Genomic DNA, 24,242 nt, shown 5'->3' with positions numbered 1-24,242 from the left:
CTTTTTAACAGAGTTAAATTTACTGCGACTTGTAAGCCTCTTGAATGACTGCATGCTGCCATAGTTTTCCACCCTGGTTATATAGCCTTAAAATAGCCGCCGTTGGCAGTTTTTAGCTGCTTATTAAGCAGTCTTCCTATTAGTTATAGTGATTGCATATTCAGCATACCTAAATAATGACTAAAATTCTATATAATGTTACATTATTACTGTAAGAGTTCCTATGTGGACGTGACTGGAGGAAACGGATGTGATCTTTGGATTTAGCACACCAAAAGTCATAGAGATCAGATGTTCTCCTGTAATCAGCAAAATTGATGTAGAGCAGTGATTTGATGTCTCTGTCCAGCGTTATCCCTAACTGACCTTGCACCTTGCCTCTTCTTTAGGGTAAGTTCACACAGTGCGTTTTTCGCGGTGTTTTTGCGCGTTTTTCGGGTGTGGTTTTGGCCTCAAAACTGCATGACTTTGCTTCCCCAGCAAAGTCTGAGTTTTCATTTTTGCTGTCCGCACACAACTTTTTTTTTTTTTAAGCTGCGTTTTTGAGCTTAAAAAAAATGGACATGTCAATTCTTTCCTGCGTTTTTCTGCGTTTCCTTCCCATGAAATGCATTGGAAAAACGCAGAGATCAAAAACGCACCCAAAAACGCACCAAATCGCGGCAAAAACGCATGCTTTTTTTTTGCCATGGGTGCGTTTTTGTGCGTTTTTAGCAGCTAAAAACGCAGTGTCAAAAAAACACAGCGTGTGCACATAGCCTTAAAGAGGACCTTGCACCACATTTTATGTGTGAACTGGCCACAATTTGGTGAAGTGGTTGAGGATCTCAATAAAAGATGTTTTTTTTTTTTGTTTTTTTTTAATTTCTCATCTCGGCGCAGATAACAGAATTTTAAACATTTATATGGGAATTTCCCTTTCAAGCAAGGGGTCGTTAACAGAGATTTGTGTGCATTTACTTTTTCCGCTGTAAGGGTACTTTCACACTTGCATTCAGCGCAGTCTGTCACTATGGAGAATAGCGCAGTCCGTTAACGCACTGCACTATTCTCCATAGACTTGTATGGACAACGCACTGTAACGCAAGTGTCAGCGTTGCATCCGCTGGACGACACAGCGTCGTTATTTTGACGCTGCGTCGGGCGGAAGGAACGCTGCATGTAACGTAACGGTTTTTTGAGTGGCGGAAACCTTTTATTTTTCACTGTGCATGCTTTTTTTTTTAACACAGAAACTTTATTTTGTTTCTCGGTGGCCAAACGTTCAGCTGAGCGCCCGGCCGCCGGCTATTGAGAGCCATCAGCTGAGCGCCCGGCCGCCGGCTATTGAGAGCCATCAGCTGAGCGCCCGGCCGCCGGCTATTGAGAGCCATCAGCTGAGCGCCCGGCCGCCGGCTATTGAGAGCCATCAGCTGATTGTTCACAATAGTCTGCTGCCGGTAAAACTGTATAGAAGAAAAAAAAAAATAAAAAGCTTTCCGTTGTTTTGTACGATCTGTTGCATCCGTCACACAACGCAATGCTACGGAAGCCGTCCAACGCAAGTGTGAAACTAGCCTAAGACATTTTCCAATCATGAACAGGAGACATTATGCAAGGAAAAAAAGAAAATAAACTACCTCCCAAAGGACTTCAGAACAGGCTTTTCTCTGTTAGATGGTTAGATCTGAGAGTTACCTTATAACGCAGGTCACACAGATATAACTGCGGGTGAGCACTGAGCAGCGTCATTACAAACACTGCTCTGAATCTATCCCAGCTATCAGAAAGTTGTACTCGCATATCTGGGATAGACAGGAATCAAATAAAAGCAGAAGTTTTCTGCGCTGCTGTAAGAATGACGAAAATCCAAAGGTGTTGAATAAAATATAGGTGGTTTTATTCAAAGTTTTTCCTGAAGAATAAGTGAGGACACACTTTAAAACGCATAAAATAAAACCACCTACATTTTATTCAGCACATTCTGCATTTTTCATTCTTACAACAGTGCAGAAAAGTTCCACTTTTATTTGGTTCCTGATTATCCTTGGCTTTTGAGCGCATGGACTCTGCTGTGTCTAAATACTGGTTGTGGGTCACACAACCCTACAAGGGGAACAAAGCCCCATATCACCTTTTAGGGTATGTGCGCACGTTGCGTTTTATCATGCTTTTACGGTGCGTTCTGCACCGCAGCATAACTGCATGCGTCCTGCGTCCCCAGCACAATCTATGGAGATTGTGCAAATTCCATCCGCACGAGGTGTTTTAGAACGCAGTGATTTGCATGCTACCAAAAGGCTGCGTTCTAAAAAGCAACATGTCGCTTCTTTTGTGCATTCTGGATGCTTTCTCCACTCTGTCTATGGCAGAGGCAGCATCCAGAACGCATGAATTCTGCAGTCGGCAAACTTTCAGAACGCAGCTTTTCAGCTGTGTCCTGAAACGCACATACAGTGACTTAAACGCTGTGGTGCAGAATGCACACACGTGCGCACATAGCCTTACATGTGTTTGGGTATGACCGTATTGCGCTTTCTGTCTTTGGCTCTTATCTGATAGCTGGGATAGCTGTAAAGCAGTATTTGTGACATGTGCGGATTGCACACTACAGCTCTCATCTCACAGCACTGTCTTTCTGTGAGATGGGAGCAGCGCTTGTGACTCTGCTCTCTGCTCAGTAACACTGTCAGATCTGTGTGACCTGGTTAAACATCATTCTTGCCATATTGCACAGAGAAAAGCCCATTTTGACATTGTCTGAGGGCTTTTTTTCTCCTGCATGATGCCTCTTGCCTATTAATGGGCAACGACATACAGGGAGAAAAGTAAACACCCCCAGTGAAGAATATTATCTAGGAGGAAATTGTCATTTAATGGGCGGCACGGTGGCTCAGTGGTTAGCACTGCAGTCTTGCAGCGCTGGGGTCCTGGGTTCTAATCCTACCAAGGACACCATCTGCAAGGAGTTTGTATGTTCTCCCCGTGTTTGCATGGGTTTCCTCCGGGTATTCCGGTTTCCTCCCACACTCCAAAAACATACAGATAGGGACTCTAGATTGTGAGCCCCAATGGGGACAGTGTTGCCAATGTATGTAAAGCTCTGTGGAATTAATAGCGCTATATAAATGAATAAATTATTATTATTATTATTATATAATGTTTACAGGCTAACATCTCTGCACAAAATATCATCATCCTGTGTGATAAAATCAATACAAGTCTATGAAAGCCTCATGCTAGACTCATTCTGGCTCTCATAGAGTTGCATTGAGCGCTTGTGATATAGCTTCTGATTTCCAAATAGTTAAAAATTGTGGTTACAAGATGATGTCGTGGGACTGGTAAAAAATTAACATGCCGGAGAGTGAATATGTTATTGGGGGCAGGGACCTTAGATTAAAAGCACCACTCCAGCACTAAAAAAAAGAAACTTTCAAAAATGGGCATCTAGTACATGTACAGCCTACCAAGGTCAGGTGTATGATTTACCTCTCGTAAAAGCTAATCAGATCGGCTCATGCCTCATAGACCCGTGCCTCACTACCATGAGAGATTTTCCATAATCTAAGGCTGGAAGTATCGCCTGGATTATAGAGCTGGAGCCGCAGTGTGAAGGCTAACACTAGGAGAGTTCTCTTACTCCTGTGCAAATGGTAACGCATTGATAAAGTCAGGCGCAGAGTGGAATTCTCCCTGTGCACTGTGGCAGAGAGGATTTGTGCCTGGCCGAGACCAGCCTCCTATACAATAGCAATATTGTGCAAACCTTGCCAGTAATAAGTGTGACGGATGGGGCTGTGCGCTCGCACTGGTACAGTATGGGGTCTGTCCTGGGATAATGTCTATAGAAGACACAATTCTGCTCATTGTTTGGATTATGTCTGGCTCCCGCAGAGGTGCACGGCCAGAGGGAGTCTTATTTACAGGGAAACTGCTCTTATTTTATCATGTCACACCATTACTTGTAAATCTACAGATAATGAAGAAATACAGCATTGGGAGTATGGGTGATGGGGACAGCTCTGCGCCCTCCTCCGCAGTTACCTTTGCATGTGTTATAACGCATGTCCACAACTTTTTCCTATTTAAGGGAATCTGTCAGCAGGTTTTTGCTGTTTAATCTGAGGGCAGAGACACTAATTCTAGGGATGTGTCACTTATAAGGCTGTGTGCTGTAGTTTCAATACAATCCGAGTTTTATCAGCAGCAGATTCACTACAGGACTAGGTCTCACGTGCAGGCCCGTCCAGCTAGTCTGTATAACCCCGTCCTCACCACTGGCAACTTGTTGACAATACACAGTGTACTCAGCAAGCTGCCAATCAGTGGTGCGGGAGGGGTTATACAGAGCTCAGCATTTTGAGTATTGCCACATCTACAGAACAGAAAGCAGGGATTCCATCAACACTGCACCACGCAGCCCAGTAAGTGAAACATTGCTGGAGTCAGGCTCTCTGCTCCAACATCATGCTGCAGTCAGATTACATAGCAAAAACCTGCTGACAGATTCCCTTTAAAGTGAATAAGTTAATAAGTTAGTTTTCTTATATCCAGATGCCAGATAGGAAATATATCTCAAACTCTTCTTTCAAATTGGTGCTGCTGGAAATTTCATACAGTGTTTTATTTCTTTTTTAAGGTCTTAGAAGAAATGAAACGTGAAGCTAAACCCATCAAGATCGACAGAAGGGTAACCGGTGCCAATATGATTGATGAGCCCCTGCAGCAAGTATGTGTATAATGCAGCCTTGTCTCACTGTATTTGTACAATTGTATTTTTCGCACTGAAACAGGCAAGACTGTCTGAACCTATATTTTTTTTTATCCATTGACTCTTAGGGAACTTTCACGTTGCGTTTTCACCTACATTCACTGGTCCCGTCGGGGAATTCGTCCGAACTCCCATGACCCCCTCCCGCAAAATGTGTTTCAGATGCATACATCGACTGGGCCATTGACTATAATGGAGCAGACATAGTCAGCGTGGGCTCTGTCTTGCCCCATTTTCGGGCATATACGTTTTCTGCAGGTGGACACCTGAACGTAGTCCCGAAAATGGTGCAAGACAGAGCACACGCTGACTAACGGGCCGCTTTACACGTTGCGACATCACTCAAGCGATATCGTTGGGGTCATGGAATTTGTGACGCACATCCGACCGCTTTAGCGATGTCGTTGCGTGTGACACCTATGAGCAATTTTGAATCGTCGCAAAAACGGTCAAAATCGCTCATCGGTGACATCCCCCCTAATCTCTAATATCGCTGTTGCTCGGTGTACGATGTTGTTCCTCGTTGCTGCAGCAGCACACATCGCTATATGTGACACCGCAGGAACGAGGAACCTCACCTTACCTGTGGCCGCCGGCAATGCGGAAGGAAGGAGGTGGGCGGGTTATGTGCCGCTCATCTCCGCCCCTCCACTTCTATTGGGCAGCTGTTTGGTGATGCTGCTGTGACGCTGAACGAACCGCCCCCCTGGAAAGAAGGCGGTTCGCCAGTTACAGCGACATCGCTAGGCAGGTAAGTAGTGTGACGGGTCCATGCGTACGCACGCTAGCGATATCGGTCACGATATCGCAGCATGTAAAGCGGCCTTAAGTCTGTTCCATTATAGTCAATGGCTCCGTAGGTGTATGCGTCTGAAACACGTTTTGAGGGGGGTTCGGACGAATGTCCCGACGGGACCAGTGAACGTAGGTGAAAATGCAATGTGAAAATGCCCTTACCATGTTTATTTTTTGCTCAAAAAATGAATTAAGGCTTATTTTCAGTGGATGTCTGGGTTTTTTTTTGTGTTTTTTCCCAATGGATGACTTTTTTTTTTTTTCCCATGAACAACAATCCATATTTATTCTTGAACAAAAAAAAAAATCAACACTTCTGCAAATAAGTCATGTCATCACATTCTGGAACATCACCAGAACTCTTCGAAACCTGGATTCCATAATGAATTTCTTGAGATCCTATTTCCTTTTTCCATGTACAATAATCTACTCGTTACACATGATGGTGAAGAACAATGGGGTTAGAACAATCACTAATAGATTATTCTGTCCACAAGCATATTATATTATCGGCAGCACATCTCCTGTTTACACCAGGCGATGTGCTAAGAAGAATGATGGTCCCGAATTCATTGCCTGGTGTTGTGCAGGCCAATCTTAAAGAACGGATCCACCGGAATGAGATGTACCTAATTAATTAAAAGTGTTGTGTGCCTCTGGTAGAAATGTACATACTCATGTATATATACACACACACACACACACTGCAGATACATATATATGTGTGTCTGTGTGCATGTGTGTAATATATACATACATACATATATATATATATATATATATATATATATATATATATATATATATATATATATATATATATATATATACATACAGTACACACACATACTGTACATACACATGCCGGATTTCCACACTTTTGCAATTACCTTCAGGCTCCCTTGTCTTCCGTGCACCGTCTGGCCACTCCAACAGAATGATCCATATCTTTTGAATGGTCCACGTCTAATGGTGAGCTGTAGAACCTTTTTTTGTTGTACATACACATGTATATACACATATGCACACACTGGACTTACATAATTGCCTGTCTCCTCTTCAGCTCTAGGCTCCTGCAGTTAAGAGACCGCTGCGCCCCCAAGCATTTGCTTTGTTTGCTGTCCTTTCCCCGAACGCCAGCCTTGCATACCATCCTGTCTTTTGGTCAGTTCAACTAGACTCCTGCAGATAATAGACCTTTAGCGACATCGTGGTCACATGACAAAGGTCCTCAAGCAGTCTTAATCTTAGACTAAAAATGCTGGGGGCCCTAAGAGGTGGGGGTTGTGGGCGATTGTCCAGTTTGACTACCCCTAACATCACCACTCACTGTAACTAGGGATTATATTTCAAGTATACTTCAAAATCCTGTAAAATAACTCCAGAGCTTACTTTTGGAGTGTTTTTGGGGAAACACGGTAGCAATATATTAGTTAAAAACATTGGAACTAAGAAGTACAAAATGTGTCTTCTGTGTATTATCCGTTTTATACCGATCTCAATAGTTTCTAATGACGAAGTATGATTTTGCAAAACAGATCACAAAAGGACCTGTCTTATAGACTGGAGACTTGGATCTAACCTCAAAACGGATCTGTGTATGCATAAACAAAATGTTTGGTTCAAGAGAGCGATCAGCTGATCTGCCGGCTTTTGAGAGCGATCAGCTGATCTGCCGGCTTTTGAGCACAATCAGCTGATCTCCCGTGCCGCCGGCTAATGAGAGCGATCAGCTGATCTCCCGGCCGCCGGCTAATGAGAGCGATCAGCTGAGCGTTCACAATAGCCAGCCGCCGGGAGATCATCTGATCGCTCTCGAAAGACGGCGCCTGGATATTGTGAACGATCAGCTGATCGTTCTCTCTCTCTCGTTTTACAATGGAATCCGCTTTCTAATTCAATTCTTGTCATCGTTGTACAACGCATCAGTCACAAGCATCAAGCAACGCATGTAACTGATGCAAAACAACGGAAATGTGAACCTAGCCTTAGATCTTTGCGTTATACCTACTGGAGATTTATACATGATTGATCTGTGGAAAGCACTATTCTTCCCGTCAGTGGAGATATCCCTACACAGCATGACAGGGAATGAGTGACACAATAGCACTATATTACGATTGCTATTTTATGATAAATGGAGGTATTCTCTGACCTGCCATGGAGGTGAGCAGCAGGCCTGTCTTGCAGGGTGACAGTACATGTGTGACGCTGTACGCTCGCTGTGTTTGTGCTCCGCGTTGTGTAACCACTCACCTGCTTTCTTTAGTTAAGCAGAAAGGAAGTGACTTCTCACATAGACAATGGAAAGGAAATTCTGCAATAACAATCTGCTGAGGACACCGAAACATACACACGCTGTCAGCATTCATGATCCCAGCGGCCGCACTCCTGATATATCACCTCCTTAGTCACAGCTTGTCATCTACATACGGGCGTCCCAAACTTTTTCTATTGGAGCCCCAGCAGACTGCCTGGGCCTCCCCATCTGTAGTGAAGGCCTTGCTACCATTGAACATTTCTCTCAATTTTCCATTTTTACGTTGTGAACCCATGCCTGCTTCACTTCTTTGAAAAATTGTATGGAAAAAAAAAAACCCTCTCCATTCACTCCAACACAATTAGGGGCCACAGCCCCCCATCTATCATACATATGTAACCACGTGCCACGAATGTCTGAGATGGAAATACTCCTATAAGTCCAGGAGAACTCTTTTTTTTCTGGGACCATACTGTATTGCCACCAAAGGAAAGAAACTAATTTGAGCATAAGATGAAGATTTAGTTTAAGGGCGATTCCAACCACAAATGAAATTTGTTTTTATACATGCGAAAAGTCCTAAATTGTGCTGCTGGTGCCTTTCCCGAGATCGCCCACTAATGGCCATCTTTTTTGAGCATTTTCTGTTGTCCTTTTCAGCTTGTAGCTATGTTGTTGCCCCCAGTTTTTGGATTATATAGCTGATTACTTAGATTTGTGGCCATGTGACCGGCGCCCTATACAAGCCATTGATCCGTGACTTGGTTTTTGGGCAACCATATTCTGGCCATCTAATACCTCATATATATATATTTAATATATTTTTTTTGCACATAACATTTTATACAGGTTGTAGCAAGGCCCCTTAATGTAGGCCTTGTATACTGGTGTCACCGTCCCTGTATGGTGCACTTGTATAGTATGGGCATGACTAATAGGCTGTTAGCCCGATACTGTGCACCTACATGTGTGAACGGCGCCCTATACAAGCCACCTGTGTGCAGTTTTATCATCCAGCGGCACGCTGGCTCAGTGGATAGCACTGCAGTCTTGCAGCGCTGGGGTTCTGGGTTCAAATCCCACCAAGGACACCATCTGCAAGGAGTTTGTATGTTCTCCCTGTGTTTGCGTGGGTTTCCTCCGGGTTCTCCGGCTTCCTCCCACACTCCAAACACATACAGATAGGGAGTTTAGATTGTGAGCCCCAACGGGTACAGTGTTCCTGATGTATGTTAAAAGCTGCGGAATATGTTAGCGCTATATGAAAAAAGAAAAGATCCAGCAATCGCATGGATTGGATGTGTGTGAGTGATTTGCTTCTTTTGCACCTGTGATGCCTCCACCTTATTGCGGGTCTTGCTGCATCCAACTAGTGCATTAGTTCTTTGGCCTGGGCAGGTTATCACTGCTGCCCTCTGTTTGCTGTAAGTAATTGTTGAATTTTTGGAGATTTTTATTCCTCTTTTTGTTGCTTTTTTTTATTTAGATTTGTGTCCAGACAATGTGAATCATTTTATTTCTGCCGGTGCCCATCTCGGTAATGGTTTTCTGTGTGTTCTTAGGTGATCCAGTTTTCCTTGAGGGACTATATCCAGTACTGGTATTACACACTAAGCGAGGATGAATCATTTCTCCTTGAAATCCGGCAGACTCTTCAGAATGCACTTGTTCAATTTTCCACCCGGTAAGTAAACACTCTTATCATTAACTTTTGCAGTGATTGAAAGAGCGTGGCGCAGCCTTCCGGCACGTGCTCTCCTTTTGATTTTTGGAGAATTTTATTTTAGGCTACCTTCACACATCAGTTTTTTTTCCATCGGTCACAATCCGTTTTGTGACTGATGCCGTGGATCAGTCGCAGATTGTGGTACAACTGATGCGACTTATCCTGTAAAAAAAAAAACAAAAAAAAACTGATCAGTCGTACCAGCTTTGAAGCCTTGTAATGTGATTGTGTACATACTGGGTATGTTCAGTAGAAAATGATGGAATCCAGCACTGGATCCCATCATGCGACAGATTACGGAGGAATCCTGCACCATACACAACCATTATACCTCTTGACTGATTGCGACGGAATACTGCGCAGTGCGTCATTTCAACGCTTGGAAAAACGTTGCATTGTGCGTTGATTCCGTCCAATGGTCATTCATTCCACGACTGATCAGTCACGCGACGGATGCAACGGAATGCTGTCAGTCGCAATCCGTCATTAATACAAGTCTATGGGAAAAAACGGAATCCTGCAAATTATTTTGCAGGATTCAGTTTTTTCTGAAAGCAACGGATTGTGACTCAGGCTATGTTCATATTTCCGTTATTTTGCATCAGTCACAATCAGTTGTGTCGGATGCGTTGCAGATAGTGGCAGAACTGATGTGACTGATGCTGCAAAAAAAATGATCCGTTTTGTTTTTACTTTTAAATGTTTCACTGGTGGCTTTTCTGATCGATCAGCTCCTCACCCGGGCGCCGGCTTTTCTGAGCAATCAGCTGATAGCCCGGTGGCCGGCTTTTCTGAGCGATCAGCGCTCAGAAAAGCCAGCCGCTGGGCGATCAGCTGATTGCTCACAAAAGCCGATGGCCGGGCGATCAGCTGATCGTTCAGGCCACTGCAACTACATTTACAGTGGATCATGGTTTTTTTTCTGTGCGCATGCCCACAGTAAAAAAAAACAATCCTCTGCACAAAAAAAATGTTACATTCAGTGTTGCTCCCGCCTGACAGTCAGTCAGTAATCGACTGATCGTCAGGCGACGGATGCACCGCAGGACCATCAGTCACAATCTGTCGCTAATAGAAGTCCATGGGGAAAAAACTGATTCCTGCAAAATATGTTGCAGGATACCATAATTCCTCAAGGCAACGCATTGTGACTGATGCAAAACAATGGAAATGTGAACATAGCCTGAGGGAAAATGACGGAAATGTGAAAGTAGCCTTGCTTTGTCAACTTGTAACTCTGTGTCAATATATATTTATTGTCAAGCATATAAAGGGACTGACCTCCATCTCTGTACGGATGTCCTGTACAGTCGGCTGTCAGTCCGTGCCGATGCACATACAGCTTCCACTCGCCATATACCCTGAGTGGTGACTGAAGCCACACCTCTGACTGAAAGCCAGAGGCTGCCACAAGGAATAAAGTTAATTTCCTACCAGTACCTAGGCTTTAGATGTGGCGACCACGCAGCTTTAGAACACTATTAAGCCACAGATTAAACCCGTATCTGCAGGTTATTTGCATTTTTTTTTTTACCATGATAGGTCCCAGTAAAATATAGAGCTTTTTGCTACAGAATAAAATAGCATTTTACAAAAGCAGAAATATAAATGTGATTTGAGATCTCCAGCGCATGCTGCAGAAGTGAAAACACAAAAATGCATTCACAAAATACATATTTACGCAGCCTTTTCCTGCTAAGACAATTTTTTTTTTCTGTAAGAAAATTTGCTCCAAATACTCAACATGTGCCCGTAGGCTTATTAATTACTACAGTATTGTATGTAACTCTATAAGTAAAAAAGCCCTGAGAGTCCTTTCCTCTATAAGATAGTTTTAATGTAGTTCTCTCATTTCTCAAAATAAATTCTAAAGAACTGTTTGACTTCGGCATTTTCTTGTGATGTGCCATATCCTGCTGATAGTGGGAATCCCAACATATAGAGCTATACTGCCGTACCAGTACGGTGCAGCACCTGTAGAAATCCAAAGTGACTCGAGGGCTGGGAACTGAAAAGGGATTGTCCACTAGTTGAACAACCTCTTTTTAAATACTATATTCCCCAGTGTGAAAAAAAGACAGATGCCTCCTGATCATTCCAGTGATGTCTCCTGGGGTTCGCGTGACATTGGCTGTGGTCATTAGTGGTCTGCTTAGCTCACACTTCCCTCTGACAAATTTCTGATAGCTAAAGGAATTCTGAAAACTGCAGACCATTAGTTTCCACTGATTGTCAGTAGTGCTCATGTCACATAACAATGTCATGCTAACCCACGTAGTCTCTCATTGCTGGAAGGGTACCGGTGCTGGATGTGAGCACATGTTGTTTTTATCTTGCATTGGAGAATGTCTGAGTAGTGGAAAACACCTTTGATTTTATTGATTGTAAATTAGTGATGAGCGAGCACTACCATGCAGGTGTTCAGTACTCATAATTAGTGAGGAGCGGGCACTACCGTGCTCGGTACTCGTAGCTAGTGATGAGTGAGCACTACCATGCTCCGGTGATCAGTACTCATAACTAGGTGATGAGTGAGCACTACCATGCTTGGGTGCTCAGTACTCGTAACTAGTAATGAGCGAGAACTACCATGCTTGGGTACTCATAACTAGGTGATGAGTGAGCACTACCATGCTTGGGTGCTCAGTACTCGTAACTAGTAATGAGCGAGAACTACCATGCTTGGGTACTCATAACTAGGTGATGAGTGAGCACTACCATGCTTGGGTGCTCAGTACTCGTAACTAGTAATGAGCGAGAACTACCATGCTTGGGTACTCATAACTAGGTGATGAGTGAGCACTACCATGCTTGGGTGCTCAGTACTCGTAACTAGTAATGAGCGAGAACTACCATGCTTGGGTACTCATAACTATGTGATGAGTGAGCACTACCATGCTCGGGTGCTCGGTACTCGTAACTAGTGATGAGCGCGCACTACCATGCTCAGGTGCTCGGTACTCGTAACTAGTGATGAGCGAGCACTACCATGCTCAGGTGCTCGGTACTCGTAACTAGTGATGAGCGAGCACTACCATGCTCAGGTGCTCGGTACTTGTAACTAGTGATGAGCGAGCACTACCATGCTCGAGTGCTCGGTACTGGTAACTAGTGATGAGCGAGAACTATCATGTTCCGGTACTCGTAGCTAGTGATGAGCGAGCACTACCATGCTCAGGTGCTCGGTACTCGTAACTAGTGATGAGCGAGCACTTCCATGCTCAGGTGCTCGGTACTCGTAACTAGTGATGAGCGAGCACTACCATGCTCGAGTGCTCGGTACTGGTAACTAGTGATGAGCGCGCACTACCATGCTCAGGTGCTCGGTACTCGTAACTAGTGATGAGCGAGCACTACCATGCTCGAGTGCTCGGTACTGGTAACTAGTGATGAGCGAGAACTACCATGTTCCGGTACTCGTAGCTAGTGATGAGCGAGCACTACCATGCTCAGGTGCTCGGTACTTGTAACTAGTGATGAGCGAGAACTACCATGTTCCGGTACTCGTAGCTAGTGATGAGTGAGCACTACCAGTTGGATGTTCGTATGGGCGCAACTAGTTTACCGAGTGTGATGGAAATAATTGGGGGACTTGAACATTTTTCCGGGAAATTTTCCAGAAAAATGCTCAACTTCCCCATTGACTTCCATTACACTCGGGTACTCGAGTGACGCCCATACGAGAATGCACCCACTTAGTCAGGTGGGTTACGGATCAGACCTGCCTGGAAAAGACAAACTTGTTCTCATACCGTGTAGACAGTGCAGTGACGGAAGAAGCTCCAACTAAAGCAAGGGCCATTACTAAGGGCACAGGGAATATTTTTGGATTTTATGTCCTGTTCAGTGACTTGCTTCTAACTCTAGTGTAAAAAACACTGTTACCCTTTTGTTCATCAGTAAAAACCAATACTTTGGGGGTTTTTTTTTCTTATCGTTTACATGATGCTGCTTTGTTGTATCGGTGGTGGAAGTTGCCTGATCCTATGGAGGCCATTGACATAGCGCTGTGCAGCCCGCCAGACCTAATACCGTAGTGTGGGTGTCACTGAGGCTGTAACCCGGTCACTGGGCACTACGTTTGTGTGACTGGCACCTTACACAAGCCTTATCCATGTGCACTTAGAATATTGTGCAGCACCCGCTCCCCCATGATTAGTAGGAACATGAGCGGTTGCTTTACCCGTCCTTTGTACCGTTTGCTACCTCCACCTTTGTATCATGGGGGCTGCTGCATCCTGCAGTGCATCATAGATTTTTTCTTTTTCGGTGATGTTTTTTGGATTTGATGTCCTTTTCAGTGAATTGCAAATATGAAGCAAAATAGGATCAAAGAGAAGAGATAAATGGGGAGTGCGGTGATATCTTTATTTTTTTATTTTGCTTTGTTTTTACGTTGTGCCTAATTTTTGCAGTCTGAGTTAGGTCATGGAGAGGCGGAAAGGTTGTACGACGTCCTACCAAACCGCAGAGAGTTGGCTGCAGAGTTCTGTCCAGACGGAGACGTCTTCTGCAGATATCCCAGATCATGTCCCCTGTCCTGATAGATTGCTATCAAGTAACATGGCGGAAAAATATTATCAAACAGCTTCTGATGACAAAAAGTCAGTAAGTGTAGGTTTTATTTTCTCCTTTTTGTTTCATGTCTTGTGATTCAGGGGAAAGATGAGTCATCTGAGTTTCTTCTTTTGGAAGCCAAACTAAAACCTTATTGTGACCTGGATCTAATGTTGTCAGACACACAAACTGCTGGAAAATCTATTAGGGCTTGGAGAATTGATTTCCCATCTGTTGTTCTGTTCTGTTGCTTACAACGCTCAGGGAATATAAAAGTTTTACTTGGATATTAATCCAAAAATGGAAACCTCCCTGATTTCTGTGGAGTCAGGAGGCAGCCCTGCTCACCAACAATGAGGTGACTTAGGCTAGTTTCACACATCCGGCTTTTCGCCGGTTTGCTGGATTCAGCGGACTCCAGTACAGTGTATACAGTACAATGGCAGCGCGACAGCCTCCGGGTCACATACTACAGTCGCATGACAGCATGTGACCGGAGCTTGTAGCGCTGCCATTGTACTATATACACTGTACTGGAGTGCGCCCAATCTGGCGAAAAGCCGGATGTGTGAAACTAGCCTTAGGGGCACTTTGCACACTACGACATCGCAGCTGCGATGTCGGTGGGGTCAAATTGAAAGTGACGCACATCCGGCGTCGCAGGCCGATATCGTAGTGTGTAAATCCTTTATGATACGATTAACGAGCGCAAAATCGGCGTAATCGTATCATCGGTGTAGCGTCGGTCATTTCCATAATTTGTAAATGACCGATGTTATTATGTTGTTCCTCGTTCCAGCGGCAGCACACATCGCTGTGTGTGAAGCCGCAGGAGCGAGGAACATCTCCTACCTGCATCCTGTGGCTCACGCCAGCTATGCGGAAGGACGGAGGTGGGAGGGATGTTTACGTCCTCCTCATCTACGCCCCTCCGCTTCTATAGGCCGCCTGCCGTGTGACGTCGCTATGACACCGCACGGCCCGCCCCCTTAAGGAGGAGGGTCGCCGGCCAGAGCGACGTCGCAGGGCAGGTAAGTGCATGTGAAGCTGGCGTAGCGATAATGATCGCTACACCAACTATCACCATGATATCGCAGCTGCGACGGGGGCGGGGACTATCGCGCTCCGCATCGCAGCATCGGCTTGCGATGTCGTAGTGTGCAAAGTGCCCCTTAGGCTCATTTCACACATCCGGTTTTTGCCATCAGGCACAATCCGGCGAAAAACTGATGCGACGGATTCGTCGCCTCAGTTTTTTCCATGCGTTCCTTCTGTTTTTTGCCGTTGGATTCTGTCATATGCCGGATGATGAAAAAACAAAAAGCCAGCACTAAATGTGCACTTCAGCACTAAACATTCCAAACTGTACTTATTATAAAAATTTTGAGATTTTTGGCAAAAAATTGCAATTTCTTGAGCTGCCTCGCCACGGCAAATCTCATTTGAGGCAGTCCTACACGAAAACATTTTTATAAAATGTGCCATACGGCCTCACATATGAATGGTAGAACTGCTCTCAGCCAGATGATGACGGATCCAGCGCCCATAGGCTTCCATTATGCAACATGCCGGAGACAAAAAATGTTGCATGCTGCGTCCTTTCCGGCACCCGAAGATATTTCACTGGATCTAGCGGACATCGCATGCAACACAAGGCCATCCAGCACTAATACAAGTCTATGGGGAATAAAATGGATCCAACGGCGAATCCGTTTTATCCGCAATTCACCGGATTGTGCCTGACGGCAAAAAAACGGATGTGTGAAAGCAGCCTTACCTTCACATACCAGTCTAAGAGTGAAACACTGTCTCAAGGAACTTTGTTAACTTTAAGGGGGGACAATCTTCAGTCTCCCCTTTAAAGTTAGAGAATCATGTGAAAAGGATTTTATAGACTGGGTTATTTTTCAGCATATACTGCGTCATGCTGCATCCCTTCATTGTGCAATATGCACACTGTTAAGATTCGGCTCTGCTTACTTGTTGCAAGTGGCCGTCATGTGACTGTGCCTAAGCGATTTGCACACTCACATGCTGGATCGCTGCTATTCCCACTGGAGCATGTCTTCTGTCTGCCTTTCATTTTCAGTACTCCCCTATATATAATTAAAAAGATTGTCCAGGCCTTCCCTCCAAGGCCCGGGTATAGACAGACCTATTTATAATGGAGGTAGCGGTGACTGCACATTGTGAGGACTGGCTCAGTGTGCACGTCTGTATTGCCCACGGGTGCGGAGCTGCCATTCATTGCATGCATTATTCGGACTAAAGTAGTGCATCCTGCGTTTTCGGAGGTTTTTTCCCCTCTCTCCCATGCAGATCTGTCCACATGCAAAATCAGCCGTGTGCACGGTCATACAAATTATAATGGATACGGCTTCATTAAATGCTCTTTCCTAACAAGCCCTAATAGAGATACGGTGCAGTGCCAGACACAACCAGTGGTCACGCGAGGCTCTGTTCTCTAGAATGAAAGCAGCTTTATTATATATGACAACCCCCATAATTGCTGTGTAGGATCAGAATGTTTTCATTATCTAGATACGGACAGGTATTCTGCACAGCAACCCACTAACTTATTGCAGGCAGACTAGGATATAGGAGACAGATGACAGGTAGATACTGTACAAAGTGTAGATAATTTGGAAATAAATTACAAAAAGAAAATTAGTAATGCATATAGTATGTAATAGCATAAAATCCACCGCACAAAGGGAAAACCATAATTAACTAAGTCATGTTGGAGATGGAACAAAGTAATGCAAATCAATCCTTCACTACTTTAACAGAAAATATACAGTAGAACCTTGGTTTACGAGAACAATCCGTTCTGGACTGTGCTTATAAACCAAGTTACTCGTCTAGCAAAGCAAAATTTCCCATAGGAATTAATGCAAGCTCAGACAATTCGTTCCACAACTTGTTCAATGTCCCATCCTGGTCCCCTATTCTGCCATTTTACACATGCACAAACGCACACACCAATATTATGCTCACCTTACCTTACGTTCCCTCGCTGGCATCCTGGTTCTTGTAGTTCGCCGCAGGGCTGTGGAGTCGGAGTCGTGGAGTCGGAGTCGGAGCTCATTTTGGTGGAGTCGGAGTCGGAGTTGGAGTCGGTATAAAATGCACCGACTCCGACTCCTAAAATATATAATAAATTGGGGACAGGAGTGCAATGCAGAATGTGCTGAATATTTTACTAAATAATAACATTTAGTATAATGCTTATATTTAAGTGAAAAATTTATTGTAGTATAATGTGAACATCAGACATTTAATTGTTTTTATGATACAATAATCAAGATATTTGGATAGAACATAAAATATTTATTGGATACAACTTTAGAACACAAAAAACTAATAAATTGTAAATATGTAATATTATATATATATACACAGTGTATATACACACACAAGATATATATGTAATCTACTGTATATTACATAGTGTATTACATATTTACAATTTATTACAGTTTTTTGTGTTCTAAAGTTGTATTCCAATAAATATATTTTATGTTCTATCCAAATATCTTGATTATTGTATCATAAAAATTATTAAATGTCTAATGTTCACATACACATATTCATGTACTACAATAAATTTTTCACCTAACTATAAGCAATATATGTAGGAGTCGGAGCCGGAGTCGGAGCCGGAGTCGGAGCCGGAGTCGGAGCCGGAGTCGGAGCCGGAGTCGGAGCCGGAGCCGGAGCCGGAGCCGGAGCCGGAGCCGGAGTCGGTGCAAGAGAATTTGAGGAGTCGGAGTCGGAGTCGAAGATTTGGCTTACCGACTCCACAGCCCTGGTTCGCCGGTACAGGATGTGTATCGGGTAACCATCGCGACCAAAACCAGAGCTGATGCTGCCAGAGCGCTGGCGTCAAAGGCAGGAGCTGCTGGCCTCTGATTGGTCAGCTCGCTGCCTTTGAGTAGCAGCTGACAGCGGAAGTTCCTCCTTCGTTGCGATGGTTACCCGATACACATCCTGTACCGGTGAACTACAAGAACCAGCAGGTCGGCGAGGGAACGGAAGGTAAGGTGAGCATAATATGTGTGTTTGTGCGTGTTTGTGTGGACTGCAAGAGCGGGTCAGAGCGCGGTGAAAGTACGGAACCGGAAGTGTGTGCGGTGAGTATTTGCTCGTACGGCAAAGCATGCTCGTAAACTGAGTTAAAAATTTACAGTAAGCTTTGCTCATTAGCGAAATACTCACACACCAAATTACTGTATATCATTTTATGCATATGTGCTGGTAGTTTAGAATCCTTATTTTTTGCATACGTTTTAATGACATTCTTATACACTACTTTAAAGCTTGAAGTTCACTTTGAAGGTTTATTCTCCACTTGGCGAGTTACTACATGTGTAGAGTAGGTGATGACTTGCTGGTGACTGCGATCCCACAACTGGGACCAGCACCGATCCTGAACTCTGTGCCTGGCTGTGTCCAGGAGAGCCATAGATGATGAATGGAGCGGTGGCCCACATCTGCCCCTTATCGGGCATTTCAGAGCTCGATTTTCAGGATCAGCATGTTTCCAGAAGAGCCTTCATTTTCCAGTGATTTACGAGTTATCACCTCCTCACCAGGTGTGCACTGTGTGTATATAAATAGGTGATAACTAGCCAAGTTGGGAATAACCCTTTTAATTAACATTGAGGATTTGTAGGTATAAATTGCACTAATAACATGGATGTATTTGTATGCTAACTTATATAATAACTATCTTAGGTTTTCGTACAGCAATATGTGTTGTAGTAAAAGCTATCCCTCTTCATCAGGTCGAAAGAAATTGACTGGCAGCCTTATTTTACCACCCGATTAGTAGATGACTTTGCTACTCACCTCCGAGTGTTCAGAAAAGCTCAGCAGAGGATGGCAGAAAAAGAAGAGCAAAAGAAAGGTAACGGCTCAATCTTTTAGACTTTTGGCCGCCTTCACTGCATGAATCTGCAACACCCTACATGTAGGTGAATGTGGTGGCGTAGTGGCTCCTGGCACGGTGGGTGGTCAGGGAGGTCTAAGGATGACTGGTGATCAAGCCAATCAGGCCCCATCTATCAGCAAATGATCGTTCGATTGTTGCAATATAAAAATAAGTGGTTTAATTGTTTTCAAACTTTAAAATACTGTATTTTTCGTTTTTTAAGACGCACCCCAAATTTAGAGAGAAAAAATAAAATGAGGTCAGTTTTATAATCCGGTGATGTCCTTACTGGGGAGGTGTGGTGAAGGGGGGGGGGGTCACAGGAAGCAGGGGTAGTACAAGAGTACAGTGATTCTGTGGGCGATGCAGAGGGGGGCCCCGATACTCATTGCGGGCATCGGACGCGGCTCTGTGATGGTGATCACTGCGGGTGATGAGGCACTGGCCATTCTGAAGATGTTGACTGTGCGGGCTTCAAAGAGATGGTGGTTGGAGTCAGCGCATGCGCAGATGAGAGCTTGAGCCGGGAGCTCAATTTGCTCACACGCTTACTCTGGGCGCCATTATTTGAAAGCCCTTACCACCGACATGTTCAGAATGCCTCGCTGCCAGCCGCACAGATCAGCACAGCATTGCCCTACCTCCCGTGACTCCTCTCCACCACCCCCCCCGGCAAGCTACATTCAGATTTTAAGACTGACCCCTCATTTTCTTCCCACGATTTTGGGAGGAAAAGAGGGTCTTATAATCCGAAAAATACGGTAATTGATTTGACATATGGGGAGATTTCACTGTGAATCCTGAGTCTCTACAACTCATCTATACTTTGGTTGTGGGACAGGAGCAAGGTTCCTCTTACTAATTCATGTAAAGAGCTGGTTGTCCGGCTTAGTTCAGTAGTGAAGCTAGCCCTTTTCACTTTTGGATCAAGTACTGATAAGGGGGATGGCTTGGCTATTGAGCCGAACTAGACAGCCCCTGTCATACATGTTACCAGTACTGTATCAACATGCATAGGGGAGAGGAAGCTCTCTGCTGTGACCACGATCAAAGCGAGTCTAGTTGTTGGTGCATGCACTAAAATGAAGTCCTGGGTGATGTCACACTAGGTATGGGGAAATACAGAGCGAATGGCGAAAAGGGAGGGAAGGGCATAGGGAAACCCTGTGTCTAGGGGAGGGAAGATGGTGACACCTGATAAAACCTTCTGCTGACCCCTGGCCCTCCTGATGACCCCAGATAGGTTCTGCACCGAGCAGGATCCTTGACCCTGGCTGCCCCTGAACTGGGCCCTAGGTAATGAATGATTAAGATGAGTGCTAGTTAATCCCACTAAGTCCTAAAGAACACACAGGAAAAACAAACAGGGGAAAGCAAACATTTATCTCCATGATGACTTAGGGTACCGTCTCACTAAACGACGTACCAGCGATTCCGACTACGATATGACCTGGTCAGGATCGCTAGTGCGTCGCTACATGGTCGCTGGTGAGCTGTCAATCAGGCAGATCTCACCAGCGACCAGCCACCAGCGACTCTGCACTTGGTGGTAACCAGGGTAAATAACGGGTAACTAAGAAAAGCGTTTTGCTTGGTTACCCGATATTTACCCTGGTTACCAGCGTACACCGCTTAGCGCTGCCTCCCTGCTCACGTAGCTAGGGTACACATCGGGTTGCAAAGCGCTTTGCTTAGTTACCCGATATTACACTGGTTACCAGCATACGCTGCTTACACAGAGTCGGTGCTCGTTGGTCTCCCGTCATCAAACACGACAATGTGTGCTGCACAGCAGGAGACCAACGAGCAAAAAATGAACAGTGTGTAACGATCAGCTGTTTCACAGCAGGGGCCAGGTCGCTGCTTAGTGTCACACACAGCGAGATCGCTGATGAGGTCACTGGTACATCACAAAACCTGTGACTCAGCAGCGATCTCGCTATGTGAGAAGTACCCCTTAGGGACAGGAACATCAACATACAACAACGTTTCTCCAGATGATTACAAGCTGACTGCTTGCAATCAGGACCGTATCGAAACTTAACTCTATCACCAGCAATACACCAAAGGAAATGCAGGAATATAAAGACACAGAGGGTGAGGGATATTAATTAGCAGCTGAAAAGAAAAGATCTCTGCAGAGTCCTAAAGGGGAAAGAGTAAACCTAAACAGAAGACACACAACTCCATTCACACCACAGAGGATTGGATGGAATATCAAGGAGCAGTTTGTGCAGCCAAACGCAGGGATGTTCTGCAACCGGACATCACACGGTTGTCTGTCAACTGTGACACGTGACAATCCCATACATAATTTTGCTTTTAAATATTAGGCTAGACAATCTCTTTAATCTTTACTACAGCAAAACACAGCAAGGTCTTCATAGAACTGTGCACTGCAAATGGGGTATGAATACAAATGTGACGAGCTTTATATTATATATACTCGATGCCAAGCGTTAACATTTTTTACTTTTTCATTTTAAAGGGATGAGGGGTCTCTGCGCTACAGTTTTTTTTGTTTATTTTTGTGGGGTCTTGGTAAAAGAATTGTTGCTGACACACAAGACATTTGTTATAGTATTTGATGCTTTCCAAGTATCTTGAAATTCCTCCTGCGATTTATTCTTCTGCAGTCTATTTCCAGAATGTTTTATTAATTAGCCGTCCATTAAGTTTGCATTGATTTATTACATTGTCAGCAGATGGTGGGTTTCTCTTTTGTTTCCTATTAGTTTACTATTGTGAATTGTGTGTTTTTGTTTTGATGGATTTTTATAGAAGCGTGCACCCTACGTATTGTAACCATGCAGGCCTTGCCCGGAATTACTGCTCAATTAGCTGCCTCCCTTCAGCTCCCATCAATGTGTTAACAATTTATTTTTCTTTTTACTTCCCCATTTGTGTTTTACTAACAGACACAGCAGAAGATTTTGTAGATACTTTTTTTGAGGTTGAAGTTGAAATGGAGAAAATTGTCTGCCGTGACCTCGTCTGTACTTCTTCCAAAGATGAGGAAGGTTGGGCTCAGCGTTTGTATTTTTAATCATTCTTGTCTCATTTGTGTTGATTATTACATAATGTAAAAACTGGACCTTTCACCAAATTTTTCTTGTGGCACTGGACACGCGATAGCTGCAGAGTAGAGTAAAATGGTTTTGCTTCTCCATTGCGGAGATATTGGCAATGTAAAAGTATTTGGCACCTAATTAGTTAAAGTGAACCTGTCAAGTCCCATAGACCTTCTAACCTAGCAGCATCCCTATCTAATAATATTGTGTAAGATCAAAGGATAAAAAAGGGTTTATAACTTACGTTTTCCCTATGCTGATAGGCAGTGGGACTAGTCTCAAGGGCGTTGCTTCGCCAACTAGCCTGCCCTCTGTGGGCATGATACCATGATTTCAATGAGTTGATGCCACTGCCGACTCATGGAAATCTTGCGCATGCGTGCGTCTCGTTTCCAGCTTCAGACGCGCTCTACACATGGTCAGAATCGCAGCTGACTTTGGTTCATGCGTAGTACGCTTGTGAAGCCCACAAACATGCACCCGGCTAAGAAGGCCAAGCGACACGGCAGGAATTACACGCCACATGCGCCAGACTTCCATGAGCCGGCGGTGACATCAGCTCATTAAAATCATGGTATCGTGCCCACAGGGGCGTGATATTACGGAAAGTGGGTAGACTAGTGGGGGTGAAACAACGCCCTTGCGACTAGTCCCAGTGCTTATTAGCATAGGGTAAACATAAGTTTTAAACCCCCTTTTTTTTATACTTTGCTTTTACACAATATTATTGGACAGGCATGGTTAGGCAGGGATTTTTAGCCCACACACGTCCCTGCTGCTAAGTTAGAAGGCATATGGGACCTGACAGGTACACTTTAAAGGGAATCTGTCAGCAGGTTTTTGCTACGTCATCTGAGAGTAGCATGATGTAGTTAGAGATCCTGAGTACAAAGAAGTATCACTTAGATTACAGGATGCAGCTGTACTGACACACAGATTTTAGTTTTAGCACGGTAACAGCTTAAAAAGCTGCCCCTGCCCACACTAGGCTTTCAGTGTACATAGCTATACAGAGAAGTTGCTAATAAGAGGGGGGCAGAGTCAGACTTGAGCTCACATGCACTCAGCCTGACTAACAATAAAGTTATTGAAGCTTAAATTAACATTGCAGGAAAACAAATACACACTTTGAGATAAGAGATACATGGCTGAAATTGCTGTGTGAACCCTTACAGCCATCTGTCTTCAGATTACATAGCAAAAACCTGCTGCTGACCAATCATTAACAGGCAGCAACACACTGAAAAAAGAACACCCCCCTCCCCCCATAACTTAGATTTGTTAGTGTGAGATGTAATGATACCACCCTCCTGTCCTGGTTTAACCTCCTACGTGATCAGTTTGGTGGAGGAGCAATGCAGCTGAGTTTAGTGGTGTCACATTGCAAACCCTTCTGTCAGAGATATTCCTTTCATAGGACTGTTACCTCTACTGTATTCCTCACAGCCCCACACACACACACACCATATAACCTATAATCATTCTGCCGTGAGATCAAGGCTGTCATTATGTCTCACACATGAGCAGAATTTTCTGGACTACTCCTGTGTGAGACAATGACACTGCAGTCTTACTGAAGAGCAATTGTAATTTACAGAAGCACAACAGACAATGTTATGCTAACACATCTCTAGGCACACCGTGTGGGGGAAGGGGCAGTATGGCAGAGTTGATGAGTTATGAGAGGAGAGCTGATAGAAGTGTTTGTAATGTGACACCGCTAAACTCAGCTGTGCTGCCCCTCATCCCACAGGGACCTTATTTGCAAGGCTGTAGACATCTGCACTCTACTCCTGCTCTGCTTAATCATGCAGGAGGTTAGACCAGGAGAATAGGGCTTTTTGTCATATATATCACAGTGAGAAAAGTGCTCTAAGCTAGTGTGGGGCGTGTTCTTTTTCTTCTGTGTTACTGCCTTTTTGTGATTGCTCAGCGTCTTATAGGGAGTAGAAGAGAAAACTGTCTAAGGCTATGTGCCCACTGGGAAAGTGTCTTGCTGATATATCCGCGGGAGCTCCCAGAAAACCGCAGCACAACTTTGTTTTTCATGCTGCAGATGTGCTGTGGTTTATTTGTGGAATGTCCTGCAGGTATGCTGTGGTCATTCTGCATTGAGGATACAGTTCCATGGCTTTGGCACTGCATCC

At 44.4% G+C, this 24,242-nt stretch overlaps 1 protein-coding gene across 2 annotated transcripts in view; it reads left to right on the top strand.

Annotated features, from left to right (window-relative positions):
- Window positions 1-24,242, top strand: part of SNX13 (sorting nexin 13) — a 181,057-nt gene that overhangs the window by 76,569 nt on the left and 80,246 nt on the right. For both annotated transcript variants that reach the window (XM_075315375.1, XM_075315374.1), the window contains exons 4-7: window positions 4,622-4,711; window positions 9,371-9,492; window positions 18,879-19,000; window positions 21,943-22,044. In XM_075315375.1, the coding sequence (XP_075171490.1) occupies window positions 4,622-4,711; window positions 9,371-9,492; window positions 18,879-19,000; window positions 21,943-22,044 (436 nt within the window). The remainder of the gene's footprint in view (window positions 1-4,621; window positions 4,712-9,370; window positions 9,493-18,878; window positions 19,001-21,942; window positions 22,045-24,242) is intronic.

Source organism: Anomaloglossus baeobatrachus, chromosome 6 (genome assembly GCF_048569485.1).
Source record: "Anomaloglossus baeobatrachus isolate aAnoBae1 chromosome 6, aAnoBae1.hap1, whole genome shotgun sequence".
NCBI lineage: Eukaryota > Metazoa > Chordata > Amphibia > Anura > Aromobatidae > Anomaloglossus > Anomaloglossus baeobatrachus.
Note: the sequence above shows the minus strand (reverse complement) of the source record. Positions and strands in the feature narration are given on the sequence as shown.